Here is a 27,585-nt window from a genome sequence, read left to right as displayed (position 1 = left end):
TAGATAGATAGATATCTTCCCCATCTTTACAACTGTGCATTGTTTGTCATGTTCGAGGAGCCACATACTTGTGGTGGCAAGTAGCAAGGTTTCTCAAACCTATCCAAGCCATGACATGTCAGCTTGCATACGTGGTATTCCTGTTACCCCTACTGGTGCCATATGCATGCTTCTCTTGTTGGTGTTTGCCTTTGTGATGCAAAGCAAACAAACACTCACATTTGTGGTACCGGCTGGTTGCGCATATATAGCATTGCCCGCTGTTTTCTGTGATGCTTGATATAGATGTATCTACCTGCAAATACTGTATAGCCCCTACCATTTGTTTACACAAAAACTGTGTGACTTTGTGGAAGTCTCTGGCCCCTAGATTGACTGGTACACCCAGCCATAGTTTTCTTAATTGCTAATCCGCCATGCCGTGGTGCCTGTGGGTGTCAGCCACAACTAGGTTCGCATTGCTCCTGCAGGCGTGCTAAAAACCATGGCCTTTGTTTTGGATCAGCTGTTACCACTTGGAGAGGGGAAGGGCACTAGCTGCGGCTGAATTCCCGCATGCATACATGGGACCGGTACGGTTCACGCTCTACGCATGTCACTGGCATTTTTCTAGAGATAATCATCTGGTGCATGTCTTTTATCAACTTTTCACACTCAAATGTGTGCCACGCATCACAGCTTGCTCGCCTTTTATAGAAAACCTGGCGCAGGATCTATGGATATATCCAGCACTCAACGTGTACATGATTATGTGCTTATCAACTAGATGCTTGGCCATATCTCAACCTTGCATGCATCTCCTTGTGCCCAGGCCATTTTTAAAGTATTTTATACTAGTTAAATGCCAATGCATTGTCAAGAAACAACGAAAAAATATAGAGCAACTTATCAAACAATTGTTGTGATGTAAAAGCGTGTGTCAAAGATGACGATATGAACTTCGGGGTCTATAAAATTTATTGCAGCCAGCGGATCTCAAAGGAAGTTCATAAGCACATATTTCGGGGTGACTGATTATCACGCTAGCAGGTTCTATATGTTTAATTCCAGTGAGCTTGCGGCCATGGTTTTGAATTTAATTTCCCATAAACAAGCCTCCTCGTATGTGCGCCTAATTTTGACCATCAGGTTTATCATGACAATATAAGACGTGTCACATCAGTATTTTTCTAACTCGAATTTTTTGTTCTCAAGAAATGGTAATTTCTTTGTAGTTGGTGAAATTGTTTTTTCAACTTTAAGCTAGAAACGTGTGACAACCTACTTTCGCATCTCTAAATCTGAAATTGCACATAAAATTTACGGTATGCAACCAATGGAGTGACCACCAGAGAAACTTATAAACTCGTGTTACTTAATCCTACATACCTAGGAGAATTATTGCCATTTTCTAATTTATCTTAACATGCAGCCTATCCACATCATCAAATATGCCACCCCATCAACTATTTTATTTTTTCCTATTTTTTCCTTTCCACTAAGATAGTCATTCTGTTACCAACCGTAACAGTCGAATGATAGCATGCCCTTCCTCGTCCGAAATTGTTTCCACATCGACCTTCTAAAATATACGACGCACTAGCCCAGCGAGCACATTAGTGAGGTCCTTGATATTTGCGATCAGGTGGGTGGTGGGTGCATTAAAAAATCAACCATTGCTGCTTCTGAGCCCAGTATGACGCAAAGCCCTGGAGAATCAGTTCTCAGTGAGAATCCACAACGTACTCTAGATTGCCGAATCTGACGATCCGACCTAGAACGACGTTCTTGATCTGGCCCAGGTGGCCAACCGAGTTGACAATGAAGTTGTCGGTGCCGAAGATGAACATATGATCCACCCAAAGGTCGCACTGGATTATGTTGGAGATCCCATCAAACCTCGGTGTTCAGTTCTCGGGAATGATTCTCGCGTATGCCTCAATAGGGTGCCTCAAAGAGGTGATTAGGACGAAGGGGAAACAAGGAGGCGAGTTTACCTTGGTTCGGCACCTCTTGGTGGAGGTAAACTCCTACTCACTGGTTGCGATAGGGGTGTTCAAAGTACAAGTATAGAACCAAGGGATTGTAGATGATCTATCGACTAGCCTGGCCCTGGTCTTATATAACATACCTGAGGTCCTAGAGTTACACAACCTAATCGGTTCCATCGGCGGAGGAGGATAGTCCTCCACGGCCCCATCTTCCTTGATTTGGACGACAAGGATTCTGGAGTCTTCTCATCGAACCCTATGGCCGCCGATCATGGTGCAGGATGGAACCGACCAAGGGGGTACTCGGGCCGGCCTACCAGGCTGGCAACCAACATGGTGAGGCACCCTTGGGCAATATAACACTATCAAGTAACATGAATGTGACACCTTATTTTGCCTTCAATTAGCTCAACACAGTCTTTCTGGCTTTCTTCACCGAACGAAATTCCACCCCGTGCTGCATTATCCTTAGTAGATGTGGTAATGCTGGAACTTATTTGGACTCACGTCACGAAGCACATTGTCTGAGTAACTAATTATGGACACGTGTATATTTTTCCTCGAGGGTTCTTCAACATGTACACTTTCTTTTGGTACTTGCAGGTGATTGCTGTAAGTTGTAATGATATGTAAAACAATATCATAATCAAAATACTTCTTCTTCTCATGTGTTGCGGTGCAATTCTTGTGGTACATGAGGTCATGGCAGGCTGTTGGTTCCATCCTCCGGGCAAGGAGGCTGCAACAGCGGTTAACACATAACAATATAATTTTGGTTGCGGTTTTTGTTATTAGTGACGATTGATGAAGTATATCTTGATGTTATTCCTACTTATTTTCTTAGAAATGGCCATATCTATTTCCTAAAATCAAACAAAAATACTAACGCCCACACGTGTGGCACTTATCAACTTGAACCACACGTGTTGGATACCATTAAATTCTGGGCGCACGAATCTTGACGCATATAACATGACACGTCAGAATTTTCGTGTGGGCGAACTCGTCGACCCACCAAACGGCACCGCGTTCGGGCGGACGCGTCGACCCACCGAACGGGCGACCGATTTGTTTCCTCTTCCTCCCTCTTATCCACTAGCTCTCTCCTCTCCCCCTCCCCCATCGTCTCCCCTCCCCATTTCTGCATCTCCATCAAATCCACCGACGACGAACTGCGCGACGACACACGCTTCCCCCGGCGACTCCCCCCGGTGCGGTGTTGGCGATTGGCGGCGGAGGCTCGGAGGGGGCTGAGAGCTATAGGAGGGTGGAGATGAAATGTTCGTCGGGGCCAAGCACCGTCTCCTCCGCCGCCGCGCGCGTCCGAGGGTCGAGCTCACCTCCGATGTGCCGCTCTCGCTGCGCCGCGACCGCGCAGGTGAGGGGGGTGGGCCCGCCTCCCTATTACGCCCCGCCCTCAGTACATGCCGGTACTGGTCGGCGACGCGGGAGGAGCTGGTCGATGGGGGACGTCGTCAAAGTCGACTGCCCTGCGGTCATGGTGGCCAACAGCGACGACCCCGCGGAACCGCCTCTGCCTCCCCCGCCGGTCCGATGCCGAGCTCGGCAGCAGCAGCGAAGCTACTGTGGTTTGGGCTGAATGATTCAGCGTGGGATGACGGCGACGACCGGAACCCCAGCTCGAGCGCGCCCACCACGGCTACGTACTGCACCAGGCCCCAGCGGTTGCTGCCTTCCTTGCAGGTAGCAATTCGCCTAACCCCTTTCCGTCAATTCATTGGAGGAGAGGCACAACACTCCTGCAATGGCTAGATAGGAGTAGATGACAACTTTTTACTGTGTTTTTTGGTCATGGCAATCTTCACAGTACTTTGTGTAGCTAGTGATGGCAGTTTTCATTTTTTTAGTAACACTTATGTCATCATTTTTTCATCAAACGAGGTGTTCAGGATGCATTAGAACTGCCATTTTAACTTGCTGTAAAAGTTGCCATGTGATTTCAGTTCACAACGCAAGACAAGAAAAAGATCCCATGTGGTTTATTTTCTAATTGCCATGCCTATATGTCAGAAACTGCCATCACCTACTTATTTATCTCTTCAGAAATGGAAGTTTCATGTGATGATAGTGCTTCCATAACAGTTTTGTGCTTGCATAATCAGAAATGATTTTCGCTGTGCATCTGATGATAGTGCTTGCATAACAGTTTTGTTTCATCTTTTAGTTCATTCTTCTCAATTTTGCCATGCAATGTCCCAGCGATATGCACAACCAATAATTGGTGTGAGTAGTTGCCATGGCAACATTATGGATTACTTGCCATGGCAATTTTTCCTATAGTAGTTGTCGTGCGCGGTTTTTTTTTTTTGCTACGAATAGGTGTGATGGCAATTTGTTCTATAATAGTTGCCATGGCAACATTCTGCATTAGTTTGCCATGGCAATTTTTTGTACTAGTTGCCATGGGCAAAATTTCCATGAGTAGTTGCCATGGCAAATCTTTTCTGTAGTATTTGCCATGGGCAGAATCCCTAGAAGTAGTTGCCATAGCAAATTTTATTTGGGACATTGGCACACTATTTTACCATGGCAGAAATGGTTAGTCATTTTTTTAACAATGGCAAAAATAATAATTTACAAACCTTGGCAAATCTACTTAAATGCAATGCAATAGATTTGCCATACTACATGACACTTTTTTCCCTTGGAACATGGCAATTTTTTTACGAAGCATGGAAAATTTTAGTTAAATGGATTTTTTAGTACAAAATTGTCATAGCGCATGCAATTCATTTGCCATACTACATGGCAATTTTCTTCCCTCCACCATGGCAAGTTTATTTTACATGGCAAATTTTCCACCGTAACCATGGCAATTCTATTTTGTAAAATATGGCAAAAAGTTTTGCCATACTACATGGCAATCTTTTGCCCTATATCATGGCAAGTTTATTTTCTAAGAACCATGGCAAATTTAGTTAATTGGAATAGATTTGCCATACCACATGGCATTATTTCTTTGGCCACGGCAATTGTTTTTTTACAAACCATGTGAAATTCAGTTAAATGGATCATGGCAGATTTAATAAAGTGGAATCGGTTTGCCATACTGTATGGCACTTTTTCCCCATTGAACATGGCAATTCAATTTCTTGCGAAGCATGGCAAATTTAGTTAAATAGATCAGGGCAGATTTTGTAAAATGGAATAGATTTGCCATACTACATGGCACTTTTTTCCCATTTAACATGGCAATTCAATTTTTTACGAAGCATGGCAAATTTAGTTAAATGGATTTTTTATTGAGTACAAAATTGTCATAGCGCACACAATTCGTTTGCATGGCAATCCCCCCCCCCCCCCCCCCCGCCCCAACTATATCAAGTTTATTTTACGAACCATGGCAAAAGTAGTTAGTTGAAATAGAATTTGCCATACTACATGGCAATTCCCCCCCTAACCATATAAGTTCTATTATATGAAGTTTGGCAAATTTAGTAAAATGGAATAGATTTGCCATACTACATGGCAATTTCTTCCCCTCTACCATGGAAAATTTAGTTAGTTGGAATAGATTTGCCATACGACATGGCATTTTCCCCCTGGCCATGGCAATTCTACATTTTTGCAAAGCATGTACAATTTAATAAAGTGGAATAGATTTGCCATGCTTTATGGCATTTTTCCCCAAACCATGGCAATTGTTTTTCGCAAACCATGTGAAATTTAGTTAAATGGATCATGGTAAATATTGTTGCATTATTTTTGTCATGGATATTATGTGTCCAACAAACACCATAGTGCATGCAATATATTTGCCATGTCAATCTTTTACTTCTTTTTTTTCCATGGGAAACTTAATTTTTTTATTGCCATAGCAAATTTTACATTCAACTCCGTGGCAATTTTATTTTCCACATACACGGCAATTTTTACCTCCCTCGATTACGACAAATGTACATTTATGTAGCATGGCAAGTTTACTTTTATTTTGACATGTCAAAAAAAATCATGCACACTCTTCATCCTTTTTATAGTAAAGATGTCATATATTTTTAATCTACATTTTTCTTGCCACCATGTTCTGGTGTAAATTGCCTTCATCTTTTACTTTTTTCCATTTTTTGGGATTTTTTTGGGTATTTTTATTCTCTATGTATCATGAATTTTTAACGTTCCACCATTGCAAAAAAAAAAATCATAGCACAGGAAAATATTGCTTTATTAGTCACAGCCAAAAGTGGATTTTAGTCACTTTATAATTAGGCCAAACTGGGCTTTAGTTTTTCTTTTTTCAGTCTCACAACTAACAGGCCTGTAGGTCCCCTGGGGAGGGTGTTCAGTCGTGGCATCCTGTTTGTGACGAATCGTTCGATCGAATCCCCCACAGGACCGAACGTGTGGTTAGGGGTTCCACATACCACACGTATACGGTGGCTACCAGGGTCCTCCTTCGGCCCACACGTGTGGGCGGACTTACTTCGTGACACACGTGTGGCAGTTATCAGCGTCCAAATCAAAACCCGTTCAAACTCCTACAAACCTTGATGCACAACAATACTATATACATGTTGTCACTATTTATATACTACTCCCTCAGTTCCTAAATATTTTTCTTTTTAGAGATTTCAGATGGACTGCCACATACGGCTGTATATAGATATATTTTAGAGTGTAGATTCACTCATCTTGCTCCGTATGTAGTCATTTGTTGAAATCTTTAGAAAGACAAATATTTAGGAACGGAGGGAGTATATTAGTAACTAGGCGTGCATACATAATGGATACCAACACAAATAGTAAGTAAATCAGTATATAAATCACTCACTGCAACAACATCCTACATCTCTTATTGTGTTTTGTCTGGTCATTGGTTTTAGTGAAAGAAAAAAAAGGTTCGGGTCATCCTTTGCCTGCGGTAGTTGCCATGAAAAAACAACACCCATAAAAATTAACATATATATACTGATAACTAATATTAACTACAACAAATAGCCATAGCAACTATCCACGTAATGACCGGTCTCATACAATGTCCCATCCTCCGGGTGCTTCACGGCTTCTAGACAGGCGTAGCAATGCTGAGTGTCGACACGAATCTCCATGCCACGATAGGGACCACAAATGTCCTTGCCCTTAACCCCACCTACATATATAAAATGAGATGAATTAGTAGCAAAAATAATGAAGAGGATATGCATGAACTCGGATTCGCGTAGAACTAACCAACTCCTTTTTCCCCTTCCAGAGAAACTATGCAGGTGGGTATCCATGTATCGCGGGCGTGGTCGTAATATACCTCCGCGAACAATAACTCCTCCTTTGAATTCTCCAAGCTACTTTTGGCGGTGAAGTTTACGTGACCATAGAAGCATATCTCATCCATGATCCCGGTGCTAGTGTATATGGCTCTCACGAGCTCATACTTGACCTGTTAGCATATGGTCAGGCAAAAAGGAGGACGAAGTAAATTAGGAAATTTGTGTGTACATACACATGCAAACTACTATAGTAGGGAGGGTAATTAAATGTTTTTGAGGTACATATATATAGTACGTACTACGTAACTGGTTCTGGTCTTGGCTGTTGTAGTGGTCAAGCGCGGCGGTAATGAACTCGTTTGTCTGGCGCTCGAGGTCCGCCGCGGTGAGACCGCGGTCCTCGTCCTCGTACATGGCATCAAAGGCCGAGTTGTCGCCACCGATATTGTAAGTGGGAACATTATAATCATTGTAATCATCGGAGAGGCGTTGGCGGTGGCCGTGGCCGTGGCCGTGGCCAGCGGGAACGTAGTCAGCCATGCTCCAATACCTTAGGTTAATAATTGGGTTTAGGCACTTAACTAATTAGCATCATAGTAGAGTATGTACTAGCTAGCTAGTGTTAGTGTGTAGGAGGAGGAGGCAAAGCCTGAGGAACTTACTCTTCTGCGTAGCATTCGTACGAAGGCGAGGTAGGGAGACGAGGACCCTCCTCCTGGGGTTCCGGAGGAGGAGGGATCCTCTTGTACAGCACACCGCCGCCGCCGCCAGCATCAGACATGGACATGGACGCTAAGGAACTCCGGTAGATCCGATCGGAACCGTACTGTTGCGAGAGAGAAAGAGGGGATCTCCTGCAAGTTTGGCTTACCTCTGTATCTGTATGTATCCAGTATCTATGAATCAACCGACTTATCCGGCGTATATATATGTAGACGCGCGCGCCAACTGATCTGATTCCTGAATCGGAATCGATCACATCCCCTCCCCGGCCGACTCCGGCTCCTCTACCAATTAATTACTACTCCTACGATTAACCAAGTATATAAAATCCTCTGCACTGCAATCGGGCGCCACCTGATGGATACGCCGGCCCCCTAACTAACTGCTGCTGTGTCCCTGAAATTGTTTTCTTTTAGGAAAAGTCCCTGACACTGTTCAGAGTACGTTTGAAGCAAAAGTATGTGAAAAATACATCTATCTATCTATCTCAAAGAGAAACAAATACATATATCTATCTACCCATAACAAGCACAATGTGCATGAGTATGAGTAGAAAAAAGGCCGAACGAATTATCCTCCTCGGCTCCGGTTACTAGGGATCAAATGTTTGGTTTAGGACTAAAAATCAACCTCTCAAGTTTAAGCTCTCATTCGCTTGTGGTGATATTTCCAAATGTGAGAAATTATAGGATGGATGAATATTGTATTGTGTTGATCTGACCCTCGTGACCCTCTTGAGGGATTATATAGAGGGAGGGATAGGCTTGGAGTACAAGGCGGATACATATTTATCTTGAACTCTCAAATATTATATCTCTAACATCCCCTCTTAATCGTAGCGGGAGTAAAGCGGACGATTGCGACTGCATTTGAAGTCTTGTGTTTCCGTCGTCTTCTCCGCTTCTCCATCATCACTGCGTCTCTGATGGGTCGGCACCTAGAGCGGTGAATGCGCCCCTTTCTAGTGCCTCTGTGTGTCTCCTCTATACCCTCCCGCAGTCACAGCGGGAGTGGCATGTATGCTGGTGACGATGCAGACGCTCTTGATTGGAGTTGTTGCCGATGTGTTGCTGTAGACGTAGTCGTGGTCGCAGTAGTCATGGTCGATGTAGTAGTCGTCGTGGATGGTGAAGCCGCACAAAGCCGGAGGCGCAAAAAAATGCGCTATGATGGAGCTGCAGACGTGGACAATGCACCTTTTGCGGATGTCAGAGGGTGCCGTCGGCGATGAGTCCACCGGTTTTGCCAGGACCAGAGAAAACCCATCGAGCACACACCGATTTTGCCAGAACCGTGTGGTCGTGTAGGGGTCGTTACTGTAGTGATGTCGTGTCGATGCAGTCGGGTTGTCGTGAATGACGCGGTCGATGCCATCGTCGTGGTCGCGTCTTGCAGAAAAATCTGTCAGAGGACGCTAGTTGTCCATCTTATGGACAAGGCGGCGGTGGTGTGTCAACGATGATGTTGGTGAAGACCTTGGCGATGAAGTGTTGGTGATGGCGTTGCAGCGACATGTCGACGATGATGCGTCGCTTGATGGCGTCCCTGTGGCGACGAAGTGTCAATGTCGTGCCGTGTAGGAGAAGTCGATGAAGAATTGCATCTGATTGCACACCAGCCTGGCGTGTGAACATAAACATTCTGCATTGCATGAGTTGACACCGAAAACCGACGTTCCTTTTCCATCTCTATTTCCAGAAGAGGATTTTGCCTCCTTCTGTGTTTTCCTCTATCCCCGCAAAAGCCAATATGTTTTAGTGTTTCACTCCAGATCTGATGTAAGCATTTCGTTCTGTTTTCACCCCTTCCATGTGCCTTGCGGTCTGCCATCGTTGATGCCCGCTTTTGGCCCCATTTTTCTTCATTATTCTAACTTATAATAGAAACCCTCCCGCATAATAAAACTTTGTATAAGAGGACAAATTTAATCTTCTTTCTTGTCTTATTATTTGGGGTTCATCAATTGTAATGTGGGATAAGGTACTCTACTAATTAATTAATTAGTATAGTGTAGTTTGTGTGTGCCTGTTTGAGGAGGGTAGCATGCCTGACCCACCAATATGACACCACTGATACCTATTACCGGTGGCGTGCCTGACCCACGGTGTGTCACACGTCACCAATAATAGAATACACTAGCTAGTGGTGTTGGATGATTGGGGCACGCCATTAATATGATTTCCATCAATAACAAAATGCCAGAGCATTGGCAGCACAAATGAAAATGCTAATTCTGTTCAATTTTGAGTTGAACACTAGTACTTCAATATTTCTAGAATGCATACACCATGCTTTAAAAACGTTCAACAAGTAACAACCATACGATACGATATATCATTTATGCAAGTGCTCTGAAGCAGATTGCCATCTCCAAGTCCTAGTTGAATGTCAACAACATGCCTTTCACGGTGTTCCCAGGAATGAATGTCAGACCTCTCGGCTACATTTCTCAGTGCAAGAAACACGTGCATATAAACCACCTATCAACTGCAGCAATGGCCATAACAAGTCCGCTTTCTATGACCGGCCTCACACAAAGTTCCATCCTTTGGGTGCTTCACGTCTTCTGGACAAACAAGAATATTTTCCTCGTCATAACAGACATCTTCGACGCCCCGAATCCCACCTATATACATATATAAATAAAAAATAACATTAGCAAATAGGTTTTTTGTTGTGGTGCATTTGAAAATAAATAAATGGGAAATGGCATAAACTTGGCCTGGAAACTAACCAACGCTTTCCTGTCCTTCCAAGGAAACTATGCATGTAGGCACAAATACATCGCGGTCTTCATCAAGGTATAGCTCTGCAAAGAAGAGCTCTTCTTTAGAGCTATGCAGGGTGCTTTTCGCCATGAAGTTTACGTGCACGTAGTATGCTCTCGCATCGATGAACGTGCCGCCGCTAATGATTGCTTTGACGAGCTCATACTTGATCTACATATGCTCAAGGAAAAACAAGGTGAAATTAGTTTCCAGTTTAGAACATCTAAACTGAAGAGATGAGAGGGACACACATTTGTGGTATTACCACCCACCTTGTTCATGTCTTGGGCGTTGTAGTGGTCGAGCGCATCGGTTGCATAACTGAGCGCAGGGTTGTAAAAGTTGCAATCATCGTCGTCCTGGTATATATCATCCCTGTCTGAAAAGTCAATATTTTCCAATTCTTCTTCATCAATCACAAAGTGGCCCCAGAAGGGCTGGCGGGTAGGGACGGGGACTTTGCCGGCCGTGGCGGGTAGGGACGTGCTTGGGACCGGGACCAGGGGAGTGGCAACGCAGTCCTCCATCAATGGAGTCGTAGATTAATTGAAAAAGATTATATATGTGTGTGTTTAGGAGTAAGAGTAGTATTGTTGGTGGGTGGATGTAGAATATTATGTATATACATCTATAGTAAACTATATATAAAACCGAAAATGTAGGTAGTGAAACCTGCCTACCAGGGTGGCGGCGGCATCAAGGGGGGCAAATCGTGGTCGTCGTCGTGGTGTTGGTCTTTGGGAGGAGGGGTCCTCTTGTAGAGCACACCACCAACAACACCAGACATCCCTCACGACGGAGGAGGGGTAACTAACTGATTTGGTCGGTTGACTGATGATGACTTGGTGACGGACGGATGGATCGATATGATCCTGCGTGCAGGGATGGATTGAATGGTAGAATTAGAATCAGCATAGATAGTGTGACGCCCCCGATTTGACCGTACACTAATCATGCACACAAATGTGTACGATCAAGATCAGGGACTCACGGGAAGATATCACAACACAACTCTAAAACATAAATAAGTCATACAAGCATCATAATACAAGCCAGGGGCCTCGTTGGGCTCGAATACAAGTGCTCGATCATAGACGAGTCAGCGGAAGCAACAATATCTGAGTACAGACATAAGTTAAACAAGTCTGCCTTAAGAAGGCAAGCACAAAAGTAGCAACGATCCAAAAGGCAAGGCCTCCTGCCTGGGATCCTCCTAACTACTCCTGGTCGTCGTCAGCAGGCTGCACGTAGTAGTAGGCACCTCCAGTCCCGTAGGTGTCGTCGTCGACGGTGGCGTCTGGCTCTTGGGCTCCAGCATCTGGTTGCGACAACCAGATAGAAAGAAAAGGGGGAAAAGAGGGAGAGAAGCAACCGTGAGTACTCATCCAAAGTACTCGCAAGCAAGGAACTACACTACATATGCATGGGTATATGTGTAAAGGGCCATATCAGTGGACTGAACTGCAGAATGCCAGAATAAGAGGGGATAGCTGGTCCTGTCGAAGACTACGCTTCTGGCCATCTCCATCTTGCAGCATGTAGAAGAGAGTAGACTGAAGTCCTCCAAGTAGCATCGTATAGCATAATCCTACCCGGCGATCCCCTCCTCGTTGCCCTGTTAGAGAGCGATCACCGGGTTGTATCTGGCACTGGTAAGGGTGTATTTTATTAAGTATCCGGTTCTAGTTGTCATAAGGTCAAGGTACAACTCCGGGTCGTCCTTTTACCGAGGGACACGGCTATTCGAATAGATAAACTTCCCTACAGGGGTGCACCACATAACCCAACACGCTCGATCCCATTTGGCCGGACACACTTTTCTGGGTCATGCCCGGCCGCGGAAGATCAACACGTCGCAGCCCCACCTAGGCTCAACAGAGAGGTCAACACGCCGGTCTAAATCCTATGCGCGCAGGGGTCTGGGCCCATCGCCCATTGCACACCTGCACGTTGCGTACGCGGCCGGAAGCAGACCTAGCCAAGCAGGCGTTCCAGTCCAATCCGGCGCGCGCCGCTCCGTCGCTGACGTCAAGAAGAGCTTCGGCTGATACCACGACGCCGGGATACCCATAACTACTCCCGCGTAGATGGTTAGTGCGTATAGACCAAATGGCCAGACTCAGATCAAATACCAAGATCTCGTTAAGCGTGTTAAGTTTCTACGAACGCCGACCAAGGTCAGGCCCACCCCCTCTCCTAGGTGGTCTCAACCTGCCCTGTCGCTCCGCCATAAAGTAACAGTCGGGGGCCGTCAGGAACCCAGGCCCACCTCTACCGGGATGGAGCCACCTGTCCTTTCAGCCCCCTCATCAGAATCACTTGCGGGTACTCAACGAGCCGACCCGACTTTAGTCACCACATGTGTCATGTATATAATGTATATAGTATATACCCGTGATCACCTCCCGAAGTGATCACGGCCCAGTAGTATAGCATGGCAGACGGACAAGAGTGTAGGGCCACTGATGGAACACTAGCATCCTATACTAAGCAGTAGGATAGCAGGTAAGGGTAACAACTGTAGCAACAATGACAGGCTATGCATCAGGATAGGATTAACGGAAAGCAGTAACATGCTACACTACTCTAATGCAAGCAGTATAGAGAAGAATAGGCGACATCTGGTGATCAAGGGGGGCCTTGCCTGGTTGCTCTGGCAAGTAGGAGGGGTCGTCAACTCCGTAGTCATACGGGGCACCAGCAGCGGCGTCGGTCTCGTAGTCTACCGGAGAGAAGAGGGGGAAGAAACAATGAATACAATGCAAAGAGATGCATAACGATGCATGACAAAGCAAACGCAGTGTTAGGTGTGCCCTAATGCGGTAAGGAGTGATACCGGCGAAGGGGGAAAACATCCGGGAAAGTGTTCCCGGTGTTTCGCGTTTTCGGGCAGAGGTGCCGGAGGTGAAATGTTGCAGGTTCACTATGCTAGGGACGCGTGGCAGACGTACGGGCTGCGTATCCGGATTCGTCTCGTCGTTCTGAGTAACTTTCATGTTGAAAATAATTTAATCCGAGTTACGGATTAAAAGATATGATTTTCTAAAGATTTTTAATAATTTCTGGAATTTAATTAATTATTTAATTTAATTCAAAAATGGATTTATGACATCAGCATGATGTCATGCTGACGTCAGCAGTCAACATTGACCGTTGACCTGGTCAACCTGACAGGTGGGTCCCACCTGTCAGGGACTGTTTAGCTAATTAACAGTGGTTAATTAGGTTAATTAAGTTTAATTAGTTTAACTTAACAGGATTAATTATCTTTATTATTTATTTATTTTTATTAATTTAATTTTTTTAAAAATCATTTTTTTTTATTTTTTTTATTTCTTTTAATTATCGATCTGGGGCTAGGCCCCACATGTCATTGGCCCATCTAGCCAGGGCGGGGGCCCCTGTGGTCAGTGAACTAGGGTGGGGCGGCGGCTGTGGCCGGCCAGCCACGGCTGTGCCTCGCGCACGCGGCCACTGGGCCAAGCCAGGGCACGGCGAGGCCGGAACGGGGCCGGAGCGGGCGCGTGGGCGCCGGCGCCCGACGCGGCCAGCAGGGGACGGGGAGGAAGGGGTCGGCGCGTGGCCCGTGGCCGAGGCCGGAGCAGCGGCGTGGCGGGCCGAGGGGACAGGGCGGCGCGGCGGGGCGAGCAGGGGAAGCGCGGACCGCGGTCGGCAGCGAACGCAGGCGATGCGGGCGAGGCGCGCGGCAAGGCGCGGAGGCGCGCGAACAGGGGCATGCCGGACGGGGCGTGGTACACGGCGCGGCGACGGGAGGAAAGGGAGGAGGCGGGAGGCGGGGCCTCACCGGCGATGGAGGGTAGAGGGGGCGACGTGGCTTGTTGTAGCCGTTCGGGGAGGAGGACGGGGACGCGTGCGTCGATGGAGTCGAGGCGGAGGAGCTCCGGGTGGCGGCGAGAAGCGTCGGCGGGGCGGCGCTGGCGATGCCGGAGACGACGAGCGGCGTCGGCACGCCGGGGTCGGGGGGGCAGCGAGGAGGGAGGTGAGGAGGAGGCGGTGACCGGGCGGGGTCCCGTGACTGCGTGGTCGGGGACGGGCGGCAGGGCGCCGGTGGGGCGACGGGAGGGGCCGGCTCCACGAGGGGGGGTGGCGGCGATGGATGACGACGAGGTCGAGGGGCTTCGGGGGCGACGGGGTCACCGGGATCGGGGAGGCGAGCGCCCCGATCCAGATCGGGTCCTCGGGTGGGGGAAGAGAGCGAGGGGAGAGTGGGGAGAGCGATGGGGTCGTGCGCCCTCTCCTGTGACGGCGCTGGAGGGAGAGGGTGGGGAACGTGGGGGAAGTGGGGTGGGGCTCTAGGGTTTCGGGGGGGATATGGAGAGGGAGTGGGCCGGCCAGTTGGTTGGGCCAGGCCTACTGGGCCGGAGCCCGAGGGTTCTTCTTCTTCTTCTTTTTTTGTTAGTTATATTTTCTGTTTTGTTTCTTTTCTTTTTATTTATCTTTATTTTACTGTTTTACTTTTAGTTTTCTTTTATTTTAGTTTTATAAAAATTATCACTAGCACTTAAATTAATACTTTTAAATATACTACTGCCACATTAATTCTCAACCCAAATTGAAATAGTATATTATTTTATAAAATTCAAAAGGCATTTATTTTAATACTTAAACCTCTATTTTAATTATTTTGAACACTTAAACATTTTATTAAAGTTAGGTTTCTCCACCATTATTATCTATGCAATATTTGGTTCACTCGAACATTTCAGTTTTAATATTTGAAAACTTTTATTGTTTGCTTGATTTTGAACTTTGAATTTTGGACCGGTTTTGATCTAACGATAGATTAGCAACAGTAACGAAGGTAACGTGGCACCATTAGCGTGGGATTACTGTAGCTTAATTACCCGGGCGTCACAATTCTCCTCCACTACAAGAAATCTCGTCCCGAGATTTAAGAGGGGAAGTAAGGGGGAAGGGATTTGGTCGCGAAATTCTAACGAGTCTTCTCGGTCTTGGTTGCTATTCTCAGAGAGGTCGATCCATTATGTTGATGTCTTCATTTCTCTGCTTTAGGTCATCATGATGAAGTTGGCATCCTTTCTTTGGGAACTCCATCGTACTTACGAAAGAATAAAGGGTGGGTATATTCCAGGAGAACGGACCTCTGCAAGGTTGACTATCCGGTAGCTAACATCGGGGAAGGTGGTGGAAAGTAACTCTCGAATTGAAACTTACGGAAATATCGAGAGCAAAGTAAGGAGGTATCCTGGGAAGTTTCGAGCGGGTAGGCAATCGTTCGATGCCTGTTACAGGACGTGAAAGGGGTTCAAGGCAACGGGAATAAGTATTGTGTCTGATATCAGACTTGAAGGTGGCTCGTGAATTACATACGAGGCCACGCGCGATGAATTAATTTGGGAACAGGGGGTGCACAGGAGAGTCAGGTTTTGATCCTGTGGAACTGTGGGTTATGGGCCCACCATGTGGTTAAAGTAGGAAGGGCGGTGACATCTTACACGATCATGATAGCAAGGCATGTCAGAGGGTAGCCTGTCAGTTATATGTCAGCAACATCGTCAGTACCAAGGGCGAGGGACGAAGAGAACCATTTTCCTGCTCGTTGAAACGACGCGGACCAATAGGCAAAGTTCTCGTCCATCGGTGGTTACCGGAATGTCACCAACAATAGTAACAGGGTCTTACTGACAAAGTTGTACACCGAGGTGTTTGTACAAGCAAGGAATTAATACTGCTTAGATCATAATGATCACCAGAAACGTTAAACCAACCAATGGAAAGGAAAATATGATTATCAGATTAAACAGAACAATGGAAAGGAAAATGTGTTTAAACACATATTACAGGGGTATTTCCTTCCCAAGGACAAGCAGAGCATGATATCCTTGACAGGATATAATGTAGAAAACTATTTAGGTACGGGAGAGAATTTTCATGACATTACCCATACAACGGTGTTTGGATAATTGAGCAGGAAACATTTAGCATTGGGCTTCAAATGTTCCTATTGAAAATCGGAGTACCATAGACATGCTTCGAGATAGCATTGACATGGTCAACAGGTGAGATCAGGCTATGGACACACAAAGGATCCATCAGGAACAAAATATAGAGTAAGTCTTACAATTTCCTCATGGAAAGAATGGATAACCTTGCTAAAAATGAAAACTATAACAATAGGGACGGAGGGCTAGGTATGAGACCACCTTACCGGGTCATATAAAGACCAACGTTATAACTCTTGGAAATATGTTCCAACCATCATATCTGACCGAGATTCAGATCTGATTGGTGTCAGGATAACTCAGACTCAGGATGCCTGAGAAGAAAGGTGCAACACAAATTGTCGAGATGACATTGTAAGATTCTCGAGAATTGAACTATGGAAGCAAGTTCCGAAACAAGAGTTCATCATTAAACCAAGGAGAGGATGAGGGGTGGCTGATGGACTCAGCGACAATTCCTCGAGATTTCCAAAAAGAGGGATTTCCACACTTATGTGAACAAGGAGATAACATTTGTCAGATCAAATGATATAGTGAGGTATGCTCGAGGAAAACATACTCAATTAAACATTGGTTGAAAGGTGCACCCGAAATATGGGCTTAGGTAGAATGATCAATGTTAGAACGGTGATTCGATAACCAATGGTCTAAGAATGAAATATCGACCATTAACTTCAAAGCAATAGGGTTGCTAGAAGTTTTGAAGTCGCACATCATAGTTCAATTGTCGGTTTTCCGGTTAGAAACAACACGGGGATCGGAAAACAAATGGAGATGGCGAGAAGTATTACTATATCAAGAATTCTCAAGAGGTGGAGAAATTCTCACAATATCCTTGACATAAAAGATGGTAATACTCCAAGGTAGAACATAACATAAGCTGGTTAGCAAGGAGCTCCATAACATGATCAAGTTTGTGATGAAAGGAATGTAAGGATGTTGTCGATGGTAACTCAAATTACCAAGGAACGAGGATGGCACTTATCATCAAGAATTCCATTGATATCCTGGAACGAGTCAAAAGGTTGATGATGATCACGACATTTTGTTGTCGAGGGGATCCACGAAGAAGCAATTGATCAGCGACTGCATCAAGCAAAAGGACTGATGCAACAAAAGATTATTGGAGCCACAGATACTACACAAACTCGGGGTCAAGTTTGTTGTTCGAGGTGAAACGATATGGCGAGGAAAATCGACGTAAGCTTAGCTCATCGTCGAAAGTGGTGCTCCGGGAATAAGGACCAGGTAGCACAGTTAAAATCATCAAGATAATGATATAGCCAAACACGCTAGGAATGGCGTGATCGGGTACAAACTCGTACTTAAAGAAGATTACTAAGAGTTGTTGAACCGTAGTGCGGACTCGGTTCAGTTATCGGTGTCTTTGCGTGATTAATAACTCAGAGCCCGTGAAAGATTGGAATCAGTGAGAATGTAGCACTTGATGAAGAACTCATAAGAAGTTATGCAGTTCCATGATAATCTCGAGATACCAGGGGGTAATACTCGACGACAGATCAAGGTAGAGGTTGGACTAGGGTATTGCTTTGCAGAAGACAAGTGCTTAAACTTGCACGAGAAATGGTGTTTAAAGGAGAACATGGTCGGAACCACGATTGCAAAAGGCCAGATCCCAGATATAAGATGAACTTATACCAAGGTAATAATTAATTTAAGAGAAGCTTTTAATGATAAGATCTACATCGTGTCCATGGGCATGAACACAAAGTTCAAGGTCGACTCCCACTTCGGCAATGCATAACCTTTCATTCACTGCCCTATTAAAATAATTTGAGTGCGAAGACCTACCTGGTGAATTACCAGAGGAGTATGAACCTTGGAAAACTTTCGGGTTCACACAGATTAAGGAAGGCATAGGTTCAACCCATCGGGGCATCGTGGAAACATATACCACAAGCTTCAGGGGTAAATAACTCAAGCTCGATAGTAGAGCATGGGTGTCAAATCGAGAGGATACCATTTACTAAAGGCATTATGTATCAGGGAGATAACTCACAAGGTGATTAAATATGAGGGCACTGTCGGATAATAATCTAACAAAGGATTTGGCGGTCCACAAGGGATCAGATGTGAGCATTGGTACTCATCTAGAGGAAGAAAGAATGCAAGGGGATCAGATTATAGAAACAACTGGCTAACTCAAAGCTCAAATGCAAAGGGATTATGATTTCCAAATCAAGGGATCAGAAGCAAACGCTCTGATTAAGGATGGATAAGTTGAATAGCCTTAGGGGTACAATCGATGGCAATTCGATTGGTCGATACCAGCTCATGTTTAAAATGACGTTTGAGCCAGAAGGGAGAATTCTGGGATCTGATTGAGGATTGTGAGCATTCGCAATATTTTGAATCAACAGACTCAAAATGATAATGACAAGGAATGACTATAAGATTACGAGACTTATGGGATTAACCATAATGCAAGCAAGCAAGAATTTCAAGAGCAATAGGCTGCTCAGGATTTTCGGTAGATCGAATGGTATTTTGAACACTTTTGTGAAATACTTGAATCAACTGGGGATGAGCGGATACTCGGTAAGTGCGAGAATTATCCGTAGGGGTATTCAGGTGACAAAGAACAGCAAGGCAGTAAGCTCAAAGGATTCTCGTAACAACAGAGAGAATTTCGGGGTATCTTGTAATAACAAGATCAACTGGGAAACAATGTATGAATGGCGAGTATACGTGGTTATCCATAGGAGTTTATCGATGGAAGGGAATTGCAAAAGCGATGAACACAAGTTCTCGGGTTAACAGCGGAGAGTGTCTTCAGGGTCTTCACGTGCAGCAGACGATCATCAGTAATAAGGGGCTCTCCGGGTCAAAGTGATAACGAGATCCTAATGTTAGATTTAGCAAAATTCATTTAACCCGAATAGGAAAGAGTTCAGAGTCCCAGAGTAAGGATCGAGGAATAAAAGATCCTAATACCACCCAATGGCGACGTGGGCCCGTAAGCCGCACAGCCATGTTAGTAAAAACTTTTTCAATGACTAGACTCGACTTCGGCCAAGGAGTTGGAAAGGGGAATTCCTATAGGCAGTCGGCTCTGATACCAACTTGTGACGCCCCCGATTTGACCGTACACTAATCATGCACGCAAATGTGTATGATCAAGATCAGGGACTCACGGGAAGATATCACAACACAACTCTAAAACATAAATAAGTCATACAAGCATCATAATACAAGCCAGGGGCCTCGTGGGCTCGAATATAAGTGCTCGATCATAGACGAGTCAGCGGAAGCAACAATATCTGAGTACAGACATAAGTAAAACAAGTCTGCCTTAAGAAGGCAAGCACAAAAGTAGCAACGATCGAAAAGGCAAGGCCTCCTTCCTGGGATCCTCCTAACTACTCCTGGTCGTCGTCAGCGGGCTGCACGTAGTAGTAGGCACCTCCAGTGTCGTAGGTGTCGTCGTCGATGGTGGCGTCTGGCTCCTGGGCTCCAGCATCTGGTTGCGACAACCAGATAGAAAGGAAAGGAGGAAAAGAGGGAGGGGAAAAGAGGGAGAGAAGCAACCGTGAGTACTCATCCAAAGTACTCGCAAGCAAGGAACTACACTACATATGCATGGGTATATGTGTAAAGGGCCGTATCAGTGGACTGAACTGCAGAATGCCAGAATAAGAGGAGGCTAGCTGGTCCTGTCGAAGACTACGCTTCTGGCCATCTCCATCTTGCAGCATGTAGAAGAGAGTAGACTGAAGTCCTCCAAGTAGCATCGTATAGCATAATCCTACCCGGCGATCCCCTCCTCGTTGCCCTGTTAGAGAGCGATCATCGGGTTGTATCTGGCACTGGTAAGGGTGTATTTTATTAAGTATCCGGTTCTAGTTGTCATAAGGTCAAGGTACAACTCCGGGTCGTCCTTTTACCGAGGGACACGGCTATTCGAATAGATAAACTTCCCTGCAGGGGTGCACCACATAACCCAACACGCTCGATCCCATTTGGCCGGACACACTTTTCTGGGTCATGCCCGGCCGCGGAAGATCAACACGTCGCAGCCCCACCTAGGCTCAACAGAGAGGTCAACACGCTGGTCTAAATCCTATGCGTGCAGGGGTCTGGGCCCATCGCCCATTGCACACCTGCACGTTGCGTACGCGGCCGGAAGCAGACCTAGCCAAGCAGGCGTTCCGGTCCAATCCGGCGCGCGCCGCTCCGTCGCTGACGTCAAGAAGAGCTTCGGCTGATACCACGATGCCGGGATACCCATAACTACTCCCGCGTAGATGGTTAGTGCGTATAGACCAAATGGCCAGACTCAGATCAAATACCAAGATCTCGTTAAGCGTGTTAAGTATCTACGAACGCCGACCAGGGCCAGGCCCACCCCTCTCCTAGGTGGTCTCAACCTGCCCTGTCGCTCCGCCATAAAGTAACAGTCGGGGGCCGTCAGGAACCCAGGCCCACCTCTACCTGGATGGAGCCACCTGTCCTTTCAGCCCCCTCATCAGAATCACTTGCGGGTACTCAACGAGCCGACCCGACTTTAGTCACCACATGTGTCATGTATATAATGTATATAGTATATACCCGTGATCACCTCCCGAAGTGATCACGGCCCAGTAGTATAGCATGGCAGACGGACAAGAGTGTAGGGCCACTGATGGAACACTAGCATCCTATACTAAGCAGTAGGATAGCAGGTAAGGGTAACAACTGTAGCAACAATGACAGGCTATGCATCAGGATAGGATTAACGGAAAGCAGTAACATGCTACACTACTCTAATGCAAGCAGTATAGAGAAGAATAGGCGACATCTGGTGATCAAGGGGGCTTGCCTGGTTGCTCTGGCAAGTAGGAGGGGTCGTCAACTCCGTAGTCATACGGGGCACCGGCAGCGGCATCGGTCTCGTAGTCTACCAGAGAGAAGAGGGGGAAGAAACAATGAATACAACGCAAACAGATGCATAATGATGCATGACAAAGCAAACGCAGTGTTAGTTGTGCCCTAACGCGGTAAGGAGTGATACCGGCGAAGGGGGAAAACATCCGGGAAAGTGTTCCCGGTGTTTCGCGTTTTCGGGCAGAGGTGCCGGAGGTGAAATGTTGCAGGTTCACTATGCTAGGGACGCGTGGCGGACGTACGGGCTGCGTATCCGGATTCGTCTCGTCGTTCTGAGTAACTTTCATGTTGAAAATAATTTAATCCGAGTTACGGATTAAAAGATATGATTTTCTAAAGATTTTTAATAATTTCTGGAATTTAATTAATTATTTAATTTAATTCAAAAATGGATTTATGACATCAGCATGATGTCATGCTGACGTCAGCAGTCAACATTGACCGTTGACCTGGTCAACCTGACAGGTGGGTCCCACCTGTCAGGGACTGTTTAGCTAATTAACAGTGGTTAATTAGGTTAATTAAGTTTAATTAGTTTAATTTAACAGGATTAATTATCTTAATTAATTATCTTTATTATTTATTTATTTTTATTAATTTAATTTTTTAAAAAAATCATTTTTCTTATTTTTTTTATTTCTTTTAATTATCGATCTGGGGCTAGGCCCCACATGTCATTGGCCCATCTGGCCAGGGCGGGGGCCCCTGTGGTCAGTGACCCAGGGTGGGGCGGCGGCTGTGGCCGGCCAGCCACGGCTGTGCCTCCCGCACGCGGCCACTGGGCCAAGCCAGGGCACGGCGAGGCCGGAACGGGGCCGGAGCGGGCGCGTGGGCGCCGGCGCCCGACGCGGCCAGCAGGGGACGGGGAGGAAGGGGTCGGCGCGTGGCCCGTGGCTGAGGCCGGAGCAGCGGCGTGGCAGGGCGAGGGGACAGGGCGGCGCGGCGGGGCGAGCAGGGGAAGCGCGGACCGCGGTCGGCAGCGAACGCAGGCGATGCGGGCGAGGCGCGCGGCAAGGCGCGGAGGCGCGCGAACAGGGGCATGCCGGACGGGGCGTGGTACACGGCGCGGCGACGGGAGGAAAGGGAGGAGGCGGGAGGCGGGGCCTCATCGGCGATGGAGGGTAGAGGGGGCGACGTGGCTTGTTGTAGCCGTTCGGGGAGGAGGACGGGGACGCGTGCGTCGATGTAGTCGAGGCGGAGGAGCTCCGGGTGGCGGCGAGAAGCGTCGGCGGGGCGGCGCTGGCGATGCCGGAGACGACGAGCGGCGTCGGCACGCCGGGGTCGGGGGGGCAGCGAGGAGGGAGGTGAGGAGGAGGCGGTGACCGGGCGGGGTCCCGTGACTGCGTGGTCGGGGACGGGCGGCAGGGCGCCGGTGGGGCGACGGGAGGGGCCGGCTCCACGAGGGGGGGTGGCAGCGATGGATGACGACGAGGTCGAGGGGCTTCGGGGGCGACGGGGTCACCGGGATCGGGGGAGGCGAGCGCCCCGATCCAGATCGGGTCCTCGGATGGGGGAAGAGAGCGAGGGGAGAGTGGGGAGAGCGATGGGGTCGTGCGCCCTCTCCTGTGACGGCGCTGGAGGGAGAGGGTGGGGAACGTGGGGGAAGTGGGGTGGGGCTCTAGGGTTTCGGGGGGGATATGGAGAGGGAGTGGGCCGGCCAGTTGGTTGGGCCAGGCCTGCTGGGCCGGAGCCCGAGGGTTCTTCTTCTTCTTCTTTTTTTGTTAGTTATATTTTCTGTTTTCTTTCTTTTCTTTTTATTTATCTTTCTTTTACTGTTTTACTTTTAGTTTTCTTTTATTTTAGTTTTATAAAAATTATCACTAGCACTTAAATTAATATTTTTAAATATACTACTGCCACAATAATTCTCAACCCAAATTAAAATAGTATAATATTTTATAAAATTCAAAAGGCATTTATTTCAATACTTAGACCTCTATTTTAAATTTTTTGAACACTTAAACATTTTATTAAAGTTAGGTTTCTCCACCATTATTATCTATGCAATATTTGGTTCACTCCGAACATTTTAGTTTTAATATTTCAAAACTTTTATTGTTTGCTTGATTTTGAACTTTGAATTTTGGACCGGTTTTGATCTAACGATAGATTAGCAACAGTAACGAAGTTAACGTGGCACCATTAGCGTGGGATTACTGTAGCTTAATTACCCGGGCGTCACAGATAGACAGATGGATTAACAGAAATCTCAACTTGGAGAAGAAATTTATGTACTGTACTATATAAAAAAAGAAGATATATTCAGTGCATGCTAGAAGATCTGGAAGCTACAGTAGATGATTATACAGAAGACGATGTCGTTTAATTTGGAGAAGAAATTTGTTTGTATGTGAATCGATGGATCCATCAATCAAAAGTACCTTGCTTGAATTGCAACTCGCAGTCGCAGTACAAGGAAGGAAGGATCGAATCGATGGGTGCGATCTGACCTGATCTGAACTGAACAAGAATCGAGTATAAATAGATAGATAGATCGATCGAGAGAATCACCAACAGATTCCAAATTGGAATCGGTGACATCTCCGCCCGACTCCGCCTCCTCCTCCTAGGTGCGGTTTTTTTTAGATGATCCTATGTCTCGCCTCGTGCGACACAGTATTTTTTTAGAGGTTATAAACGGGCCGGCCCAGCAGCCATTCGTCGGGCTGACGCCATGACAAGGTCACACACGTTTTTTCTTTTGTTTATATTTCCAAAATACTAATTAAGTATATTTACAAAATAATTCAGTTAGTTTTCTTAAAGTATTCATCGCACATTAAAAATGTGTTCATGCGGTGTATCAAAACTGTTGCCTCGGCTTCTAGAAAATGCTTGTACAATACAAAAAAAAATGTATGTGACATTTTAAAAAGACTCACACATTCTGAAAAATGTATGTGCCATTTTCCACAACCCAACTAAATATACTTTTGGAAAATACTACAAGTTGACAATGTTTATTGTGAGATGCAAGCTACCGTTTCTAGTAGACCGGGCCTATGTCACATGTTGCATGTGTCAAACTGATGGTGTAGAGCATGTCGCTCCCTTGGACATCGTCACAAAAGCTTGCTCTGGGTTAGATGTGGAATAAAATTATTAACACACATTTAAAAGTGTAAGTAACAGTTTATTAGCACACATTTCAAAGTGTAAATAAGTGTTTATATGGTGGACCCCCAAAATTCTTTTCTGAATACAATGCACACTTGTGACCAAATTCACATTAATATATTTAATGGAAAAATTATAATTAACCAAAATAATTAATTCTTTTCATTTGTTGTAGTTGATCTCTAATATTCAACAAACATGGAATAGGAATTTGTTAACCCTCATCAGTGTGTGCGGTTTAATTTTTTTTGGGTCCTCATTAGTGGGTTGCTGAAGATCAGAGGCTTTGGACAAGTTGCCGTAATATTGGGAGCAAACCATTTACACTGGAGGTAAAAACTCTTTAGTTGTCGTTCTAAATTTTGGATACTACTGTGTAGACTTCAAAGGAGCAAGACATTTCATTGGTCTTCAGTAAGGAGCAGTCATAGTGTTAGCTCCGGTGCCTATGAGTTTGTTCTTATCTGTGTGGCGCTTGCATTTTGCACCAGTATAGTTTTGGTACTTTCGAGTTGTATCCGTCCTTTGCTCCAAGCTAGAACTTGGCTATTTCTGTCAAGACTAATTCCAATGGATGCTCCAGTACTGACCAATGAACAACTTGGTCGTCCACCTCATTCGGGTTTTTTCTCTACCGGTTCTGAGAAGGATCTAGACCCTTCCCTAGACTGATTTTTTTGTTTTTCCTTTGTTTATAGAGGATTTTTCAGTTATCGTTTTTTATTTTTCTTATATGTTTCTTTGTCATTTTCTGTTTTTCCTTTCCTTCTCCCTTTTCCTTTTCTTTTATTTATTTTCTCCAATTCGAAAAAAACAATCTTAATATTTTTTAAACCATGAACAATTTCAAAATTTATGAACTTTTATAAAAATCATGGACAATTGTAAATTCATGGCCATTTTTTTGGAATTCCTACACAATTGATTTAAAATTCATGAATAATTGTTTAGAAATTCGTGAACCTTTTTAAAATTTTGAACCATTTTTGAAATTAATCAACATTTTTCGAACTCACAAACTTTTTTCTAAACTTCATGACCATTTATTAAATTCATTCATGAGCTTATTTTAAAATCATGTACATTTTTATTAAATTCCTACATATTTTAAGTATTTTTGAAACCGTGAACACTTATTGAATTGTTAAACTATTTGAAAATCATGAATTTTTTGAAGCTCATAAACATTTTTTTCAATCCACAAACACTGTTTTAAAGCATGAATATTTTTTGAACTTGCAATCATTTTCCAAATTCGTGAGCATTATTTCCAAATTCAGAATCATATTTTAAAATAATGAATTTTTTTGAATTTGCAAACATTTTTCAAATTGGAGAACTTTTTTTCAACTCACGAACATTTTTGGAATCTGAGAGCATTTTACAAATTCTTGAAGATGTTTGCTGGGTTATGGGCAACTTTTTTTTTAGAAACAGGTCATGGCCAACTTGATCAAGATCCAATGATGGCCTGATGCCATGATGGTTAATGGGCCATATCAAGATCCAATGAATCTGAGAACATTATCCAATAAACTAATTGCCTGTATTTAAAATAATAATTAAGTTGCTCCCTCCGATTCATATTAGTTGTCGCTGAATCGGATATAGCTCGAGTGTTCATCACACATTAAAAATATGTTCATGACTTTTAGAAATGCTTATACCATACAAAAAAAGTATGTGACATTTAAAAACTATTCACAATGTTCAGAACAATGTTAGTGCCATTGTTGACAAATTTTATACAATGTAAACAAATGTTTGTGTAATTTGTTTTTGAAAATTGTTCGTACCATTCAAAAAAATACACATTGCTTTTTTAAAATGTTCATGTTTTTCAAAGTTATGTTTGTGACATTTAAAAAATTTATACAGTATAAGAAAATGTTTGCATAGTTTAGAAAAATTAGCATTCAAAAAAAGTTTCAAAGTGTATTTGGAAAATGTTTTCCACGTATTTGAAGAGATGCTCACAAACATGTATTTGGAAGAATGTCAAACACTGTATTTACAAATGTTAAATGTGTATAAAAAATGTTTTAGATGTATACGAAAACGTACATAGTGTATGAAAAAAAGTAGACATCAGAGAATGTATTTAGAAGAAAGCAAATGTAACCATGTCTTTTACACATGTTAGATGTGTATAAAAATTGTTCCCGGTGCATATGAAAAGTATACAATACGTACACAAAAATGTAGACATGTGTTCAAAAAAGAGAGAGAAACAACGAAACCAACAAAAACCGGTGAAAATCGAAGAAAGAAATAAAGAGAACCAGTGAGAAAAAAAAACCCAAAGAAAATAAGAGAAAACAGAAGAAACTCACTTCAAAGAGTGTAAAAAAAAATATTAAACCAAATTTAAAAAATATGTCCTACTACGGTATTGTGGTGTCCCAGTAGCTGCCCTTTTTCATCATTTTCCCTAGCCGGTCACTCCATCATAACTTACTTTACCGTGACTCAAATGGTAGTTGCACCATCCACAAAAAAAAAAGAACAATAAAGCCTAGAGGTTCATCAACCCATGCATGCATCGTTGGATCCCCGTGAGAAAATGGAAGCTTTTTACGCATCTACTTGCAGAAAACCGTCGTTCCTTTTCCGTCTCTGTTCCCGCTAAGAGGATTTTGTTTCCATCTTTGCAAAAGCCAATATATTATCGTGTTTCGCTTCGGATCCGGCGTGAGCATTTGGTTCCGTGTTCACCCCTTCCATGTCTGCCCTTGTCGATGTCCTCTTTTGACACCGTTTTGCTTGGTCACTCTAACTCATGGTAAAGATCCTCCCTCATAATAAAACTTACTTTAAATAGTTTTTTTATCTACTCCCTCCGTTCGGAATTACTTGTCTTGGAAATGGATGTATCTAGATATAAGGGAGGATCGTACACAGTTTTATCTTCTTGTTT

At 44.8% G+C, this 27,585-nt stretch overlaps 1 protein-coding gene across 1 annotated transcript; it reads right to left on the bottom strand.

The window, feature by feature from the left end:
- Positions 1-6,876: 6,876 nt before the first annotated feature.
- LOC123163902 (uncharacterized) lies at positions 6,877-8,062 on the bottom strand. The gene is made up of 4 exons (XM_044581309.1): positions 7,855-8,062; positions 7,492-7,742; positions 7,158-7,362; positions 6,877-7,077 (listed from the first exon to the last, which is right to left on the bottom strand). The coding sequence occupies exons 1-3, from the start codon at positions 7,977-7,979 to the stop codon at positions 7,352-7,354; spliced, it is 387 nt and encodes a 128-aa protein (XP_044437244.1). The 5' UTR covers positions 7,980-8,062; the 3' UTR covers positions 6,877-7,077; positions 7,158-7,351.
- Positions 8,063-27,585: the final 19,523 nt, after the last annotated feature.

This window comes from Triticum aestivum, chromosome 7D (genome assembly GCF_018294505.1).
Source record: "Triticum aestivum cultivar Chinese Spring chromosome 7D, IWGSC CS RefSeq v2.1, whole genome shotgun sequence".
Taxonomy (NCBI): domain Eukaryota; kingdom Viridiplantae; phylum Streptophyta; class Magnoliopsida; order Poales; family Poaceae; genus Triticum; species Triticum aestivum.
Note: the sequence above shows the minus strand (reverse complement) of the source record. Positions and strands in the feature narration are given on the sequence as shown.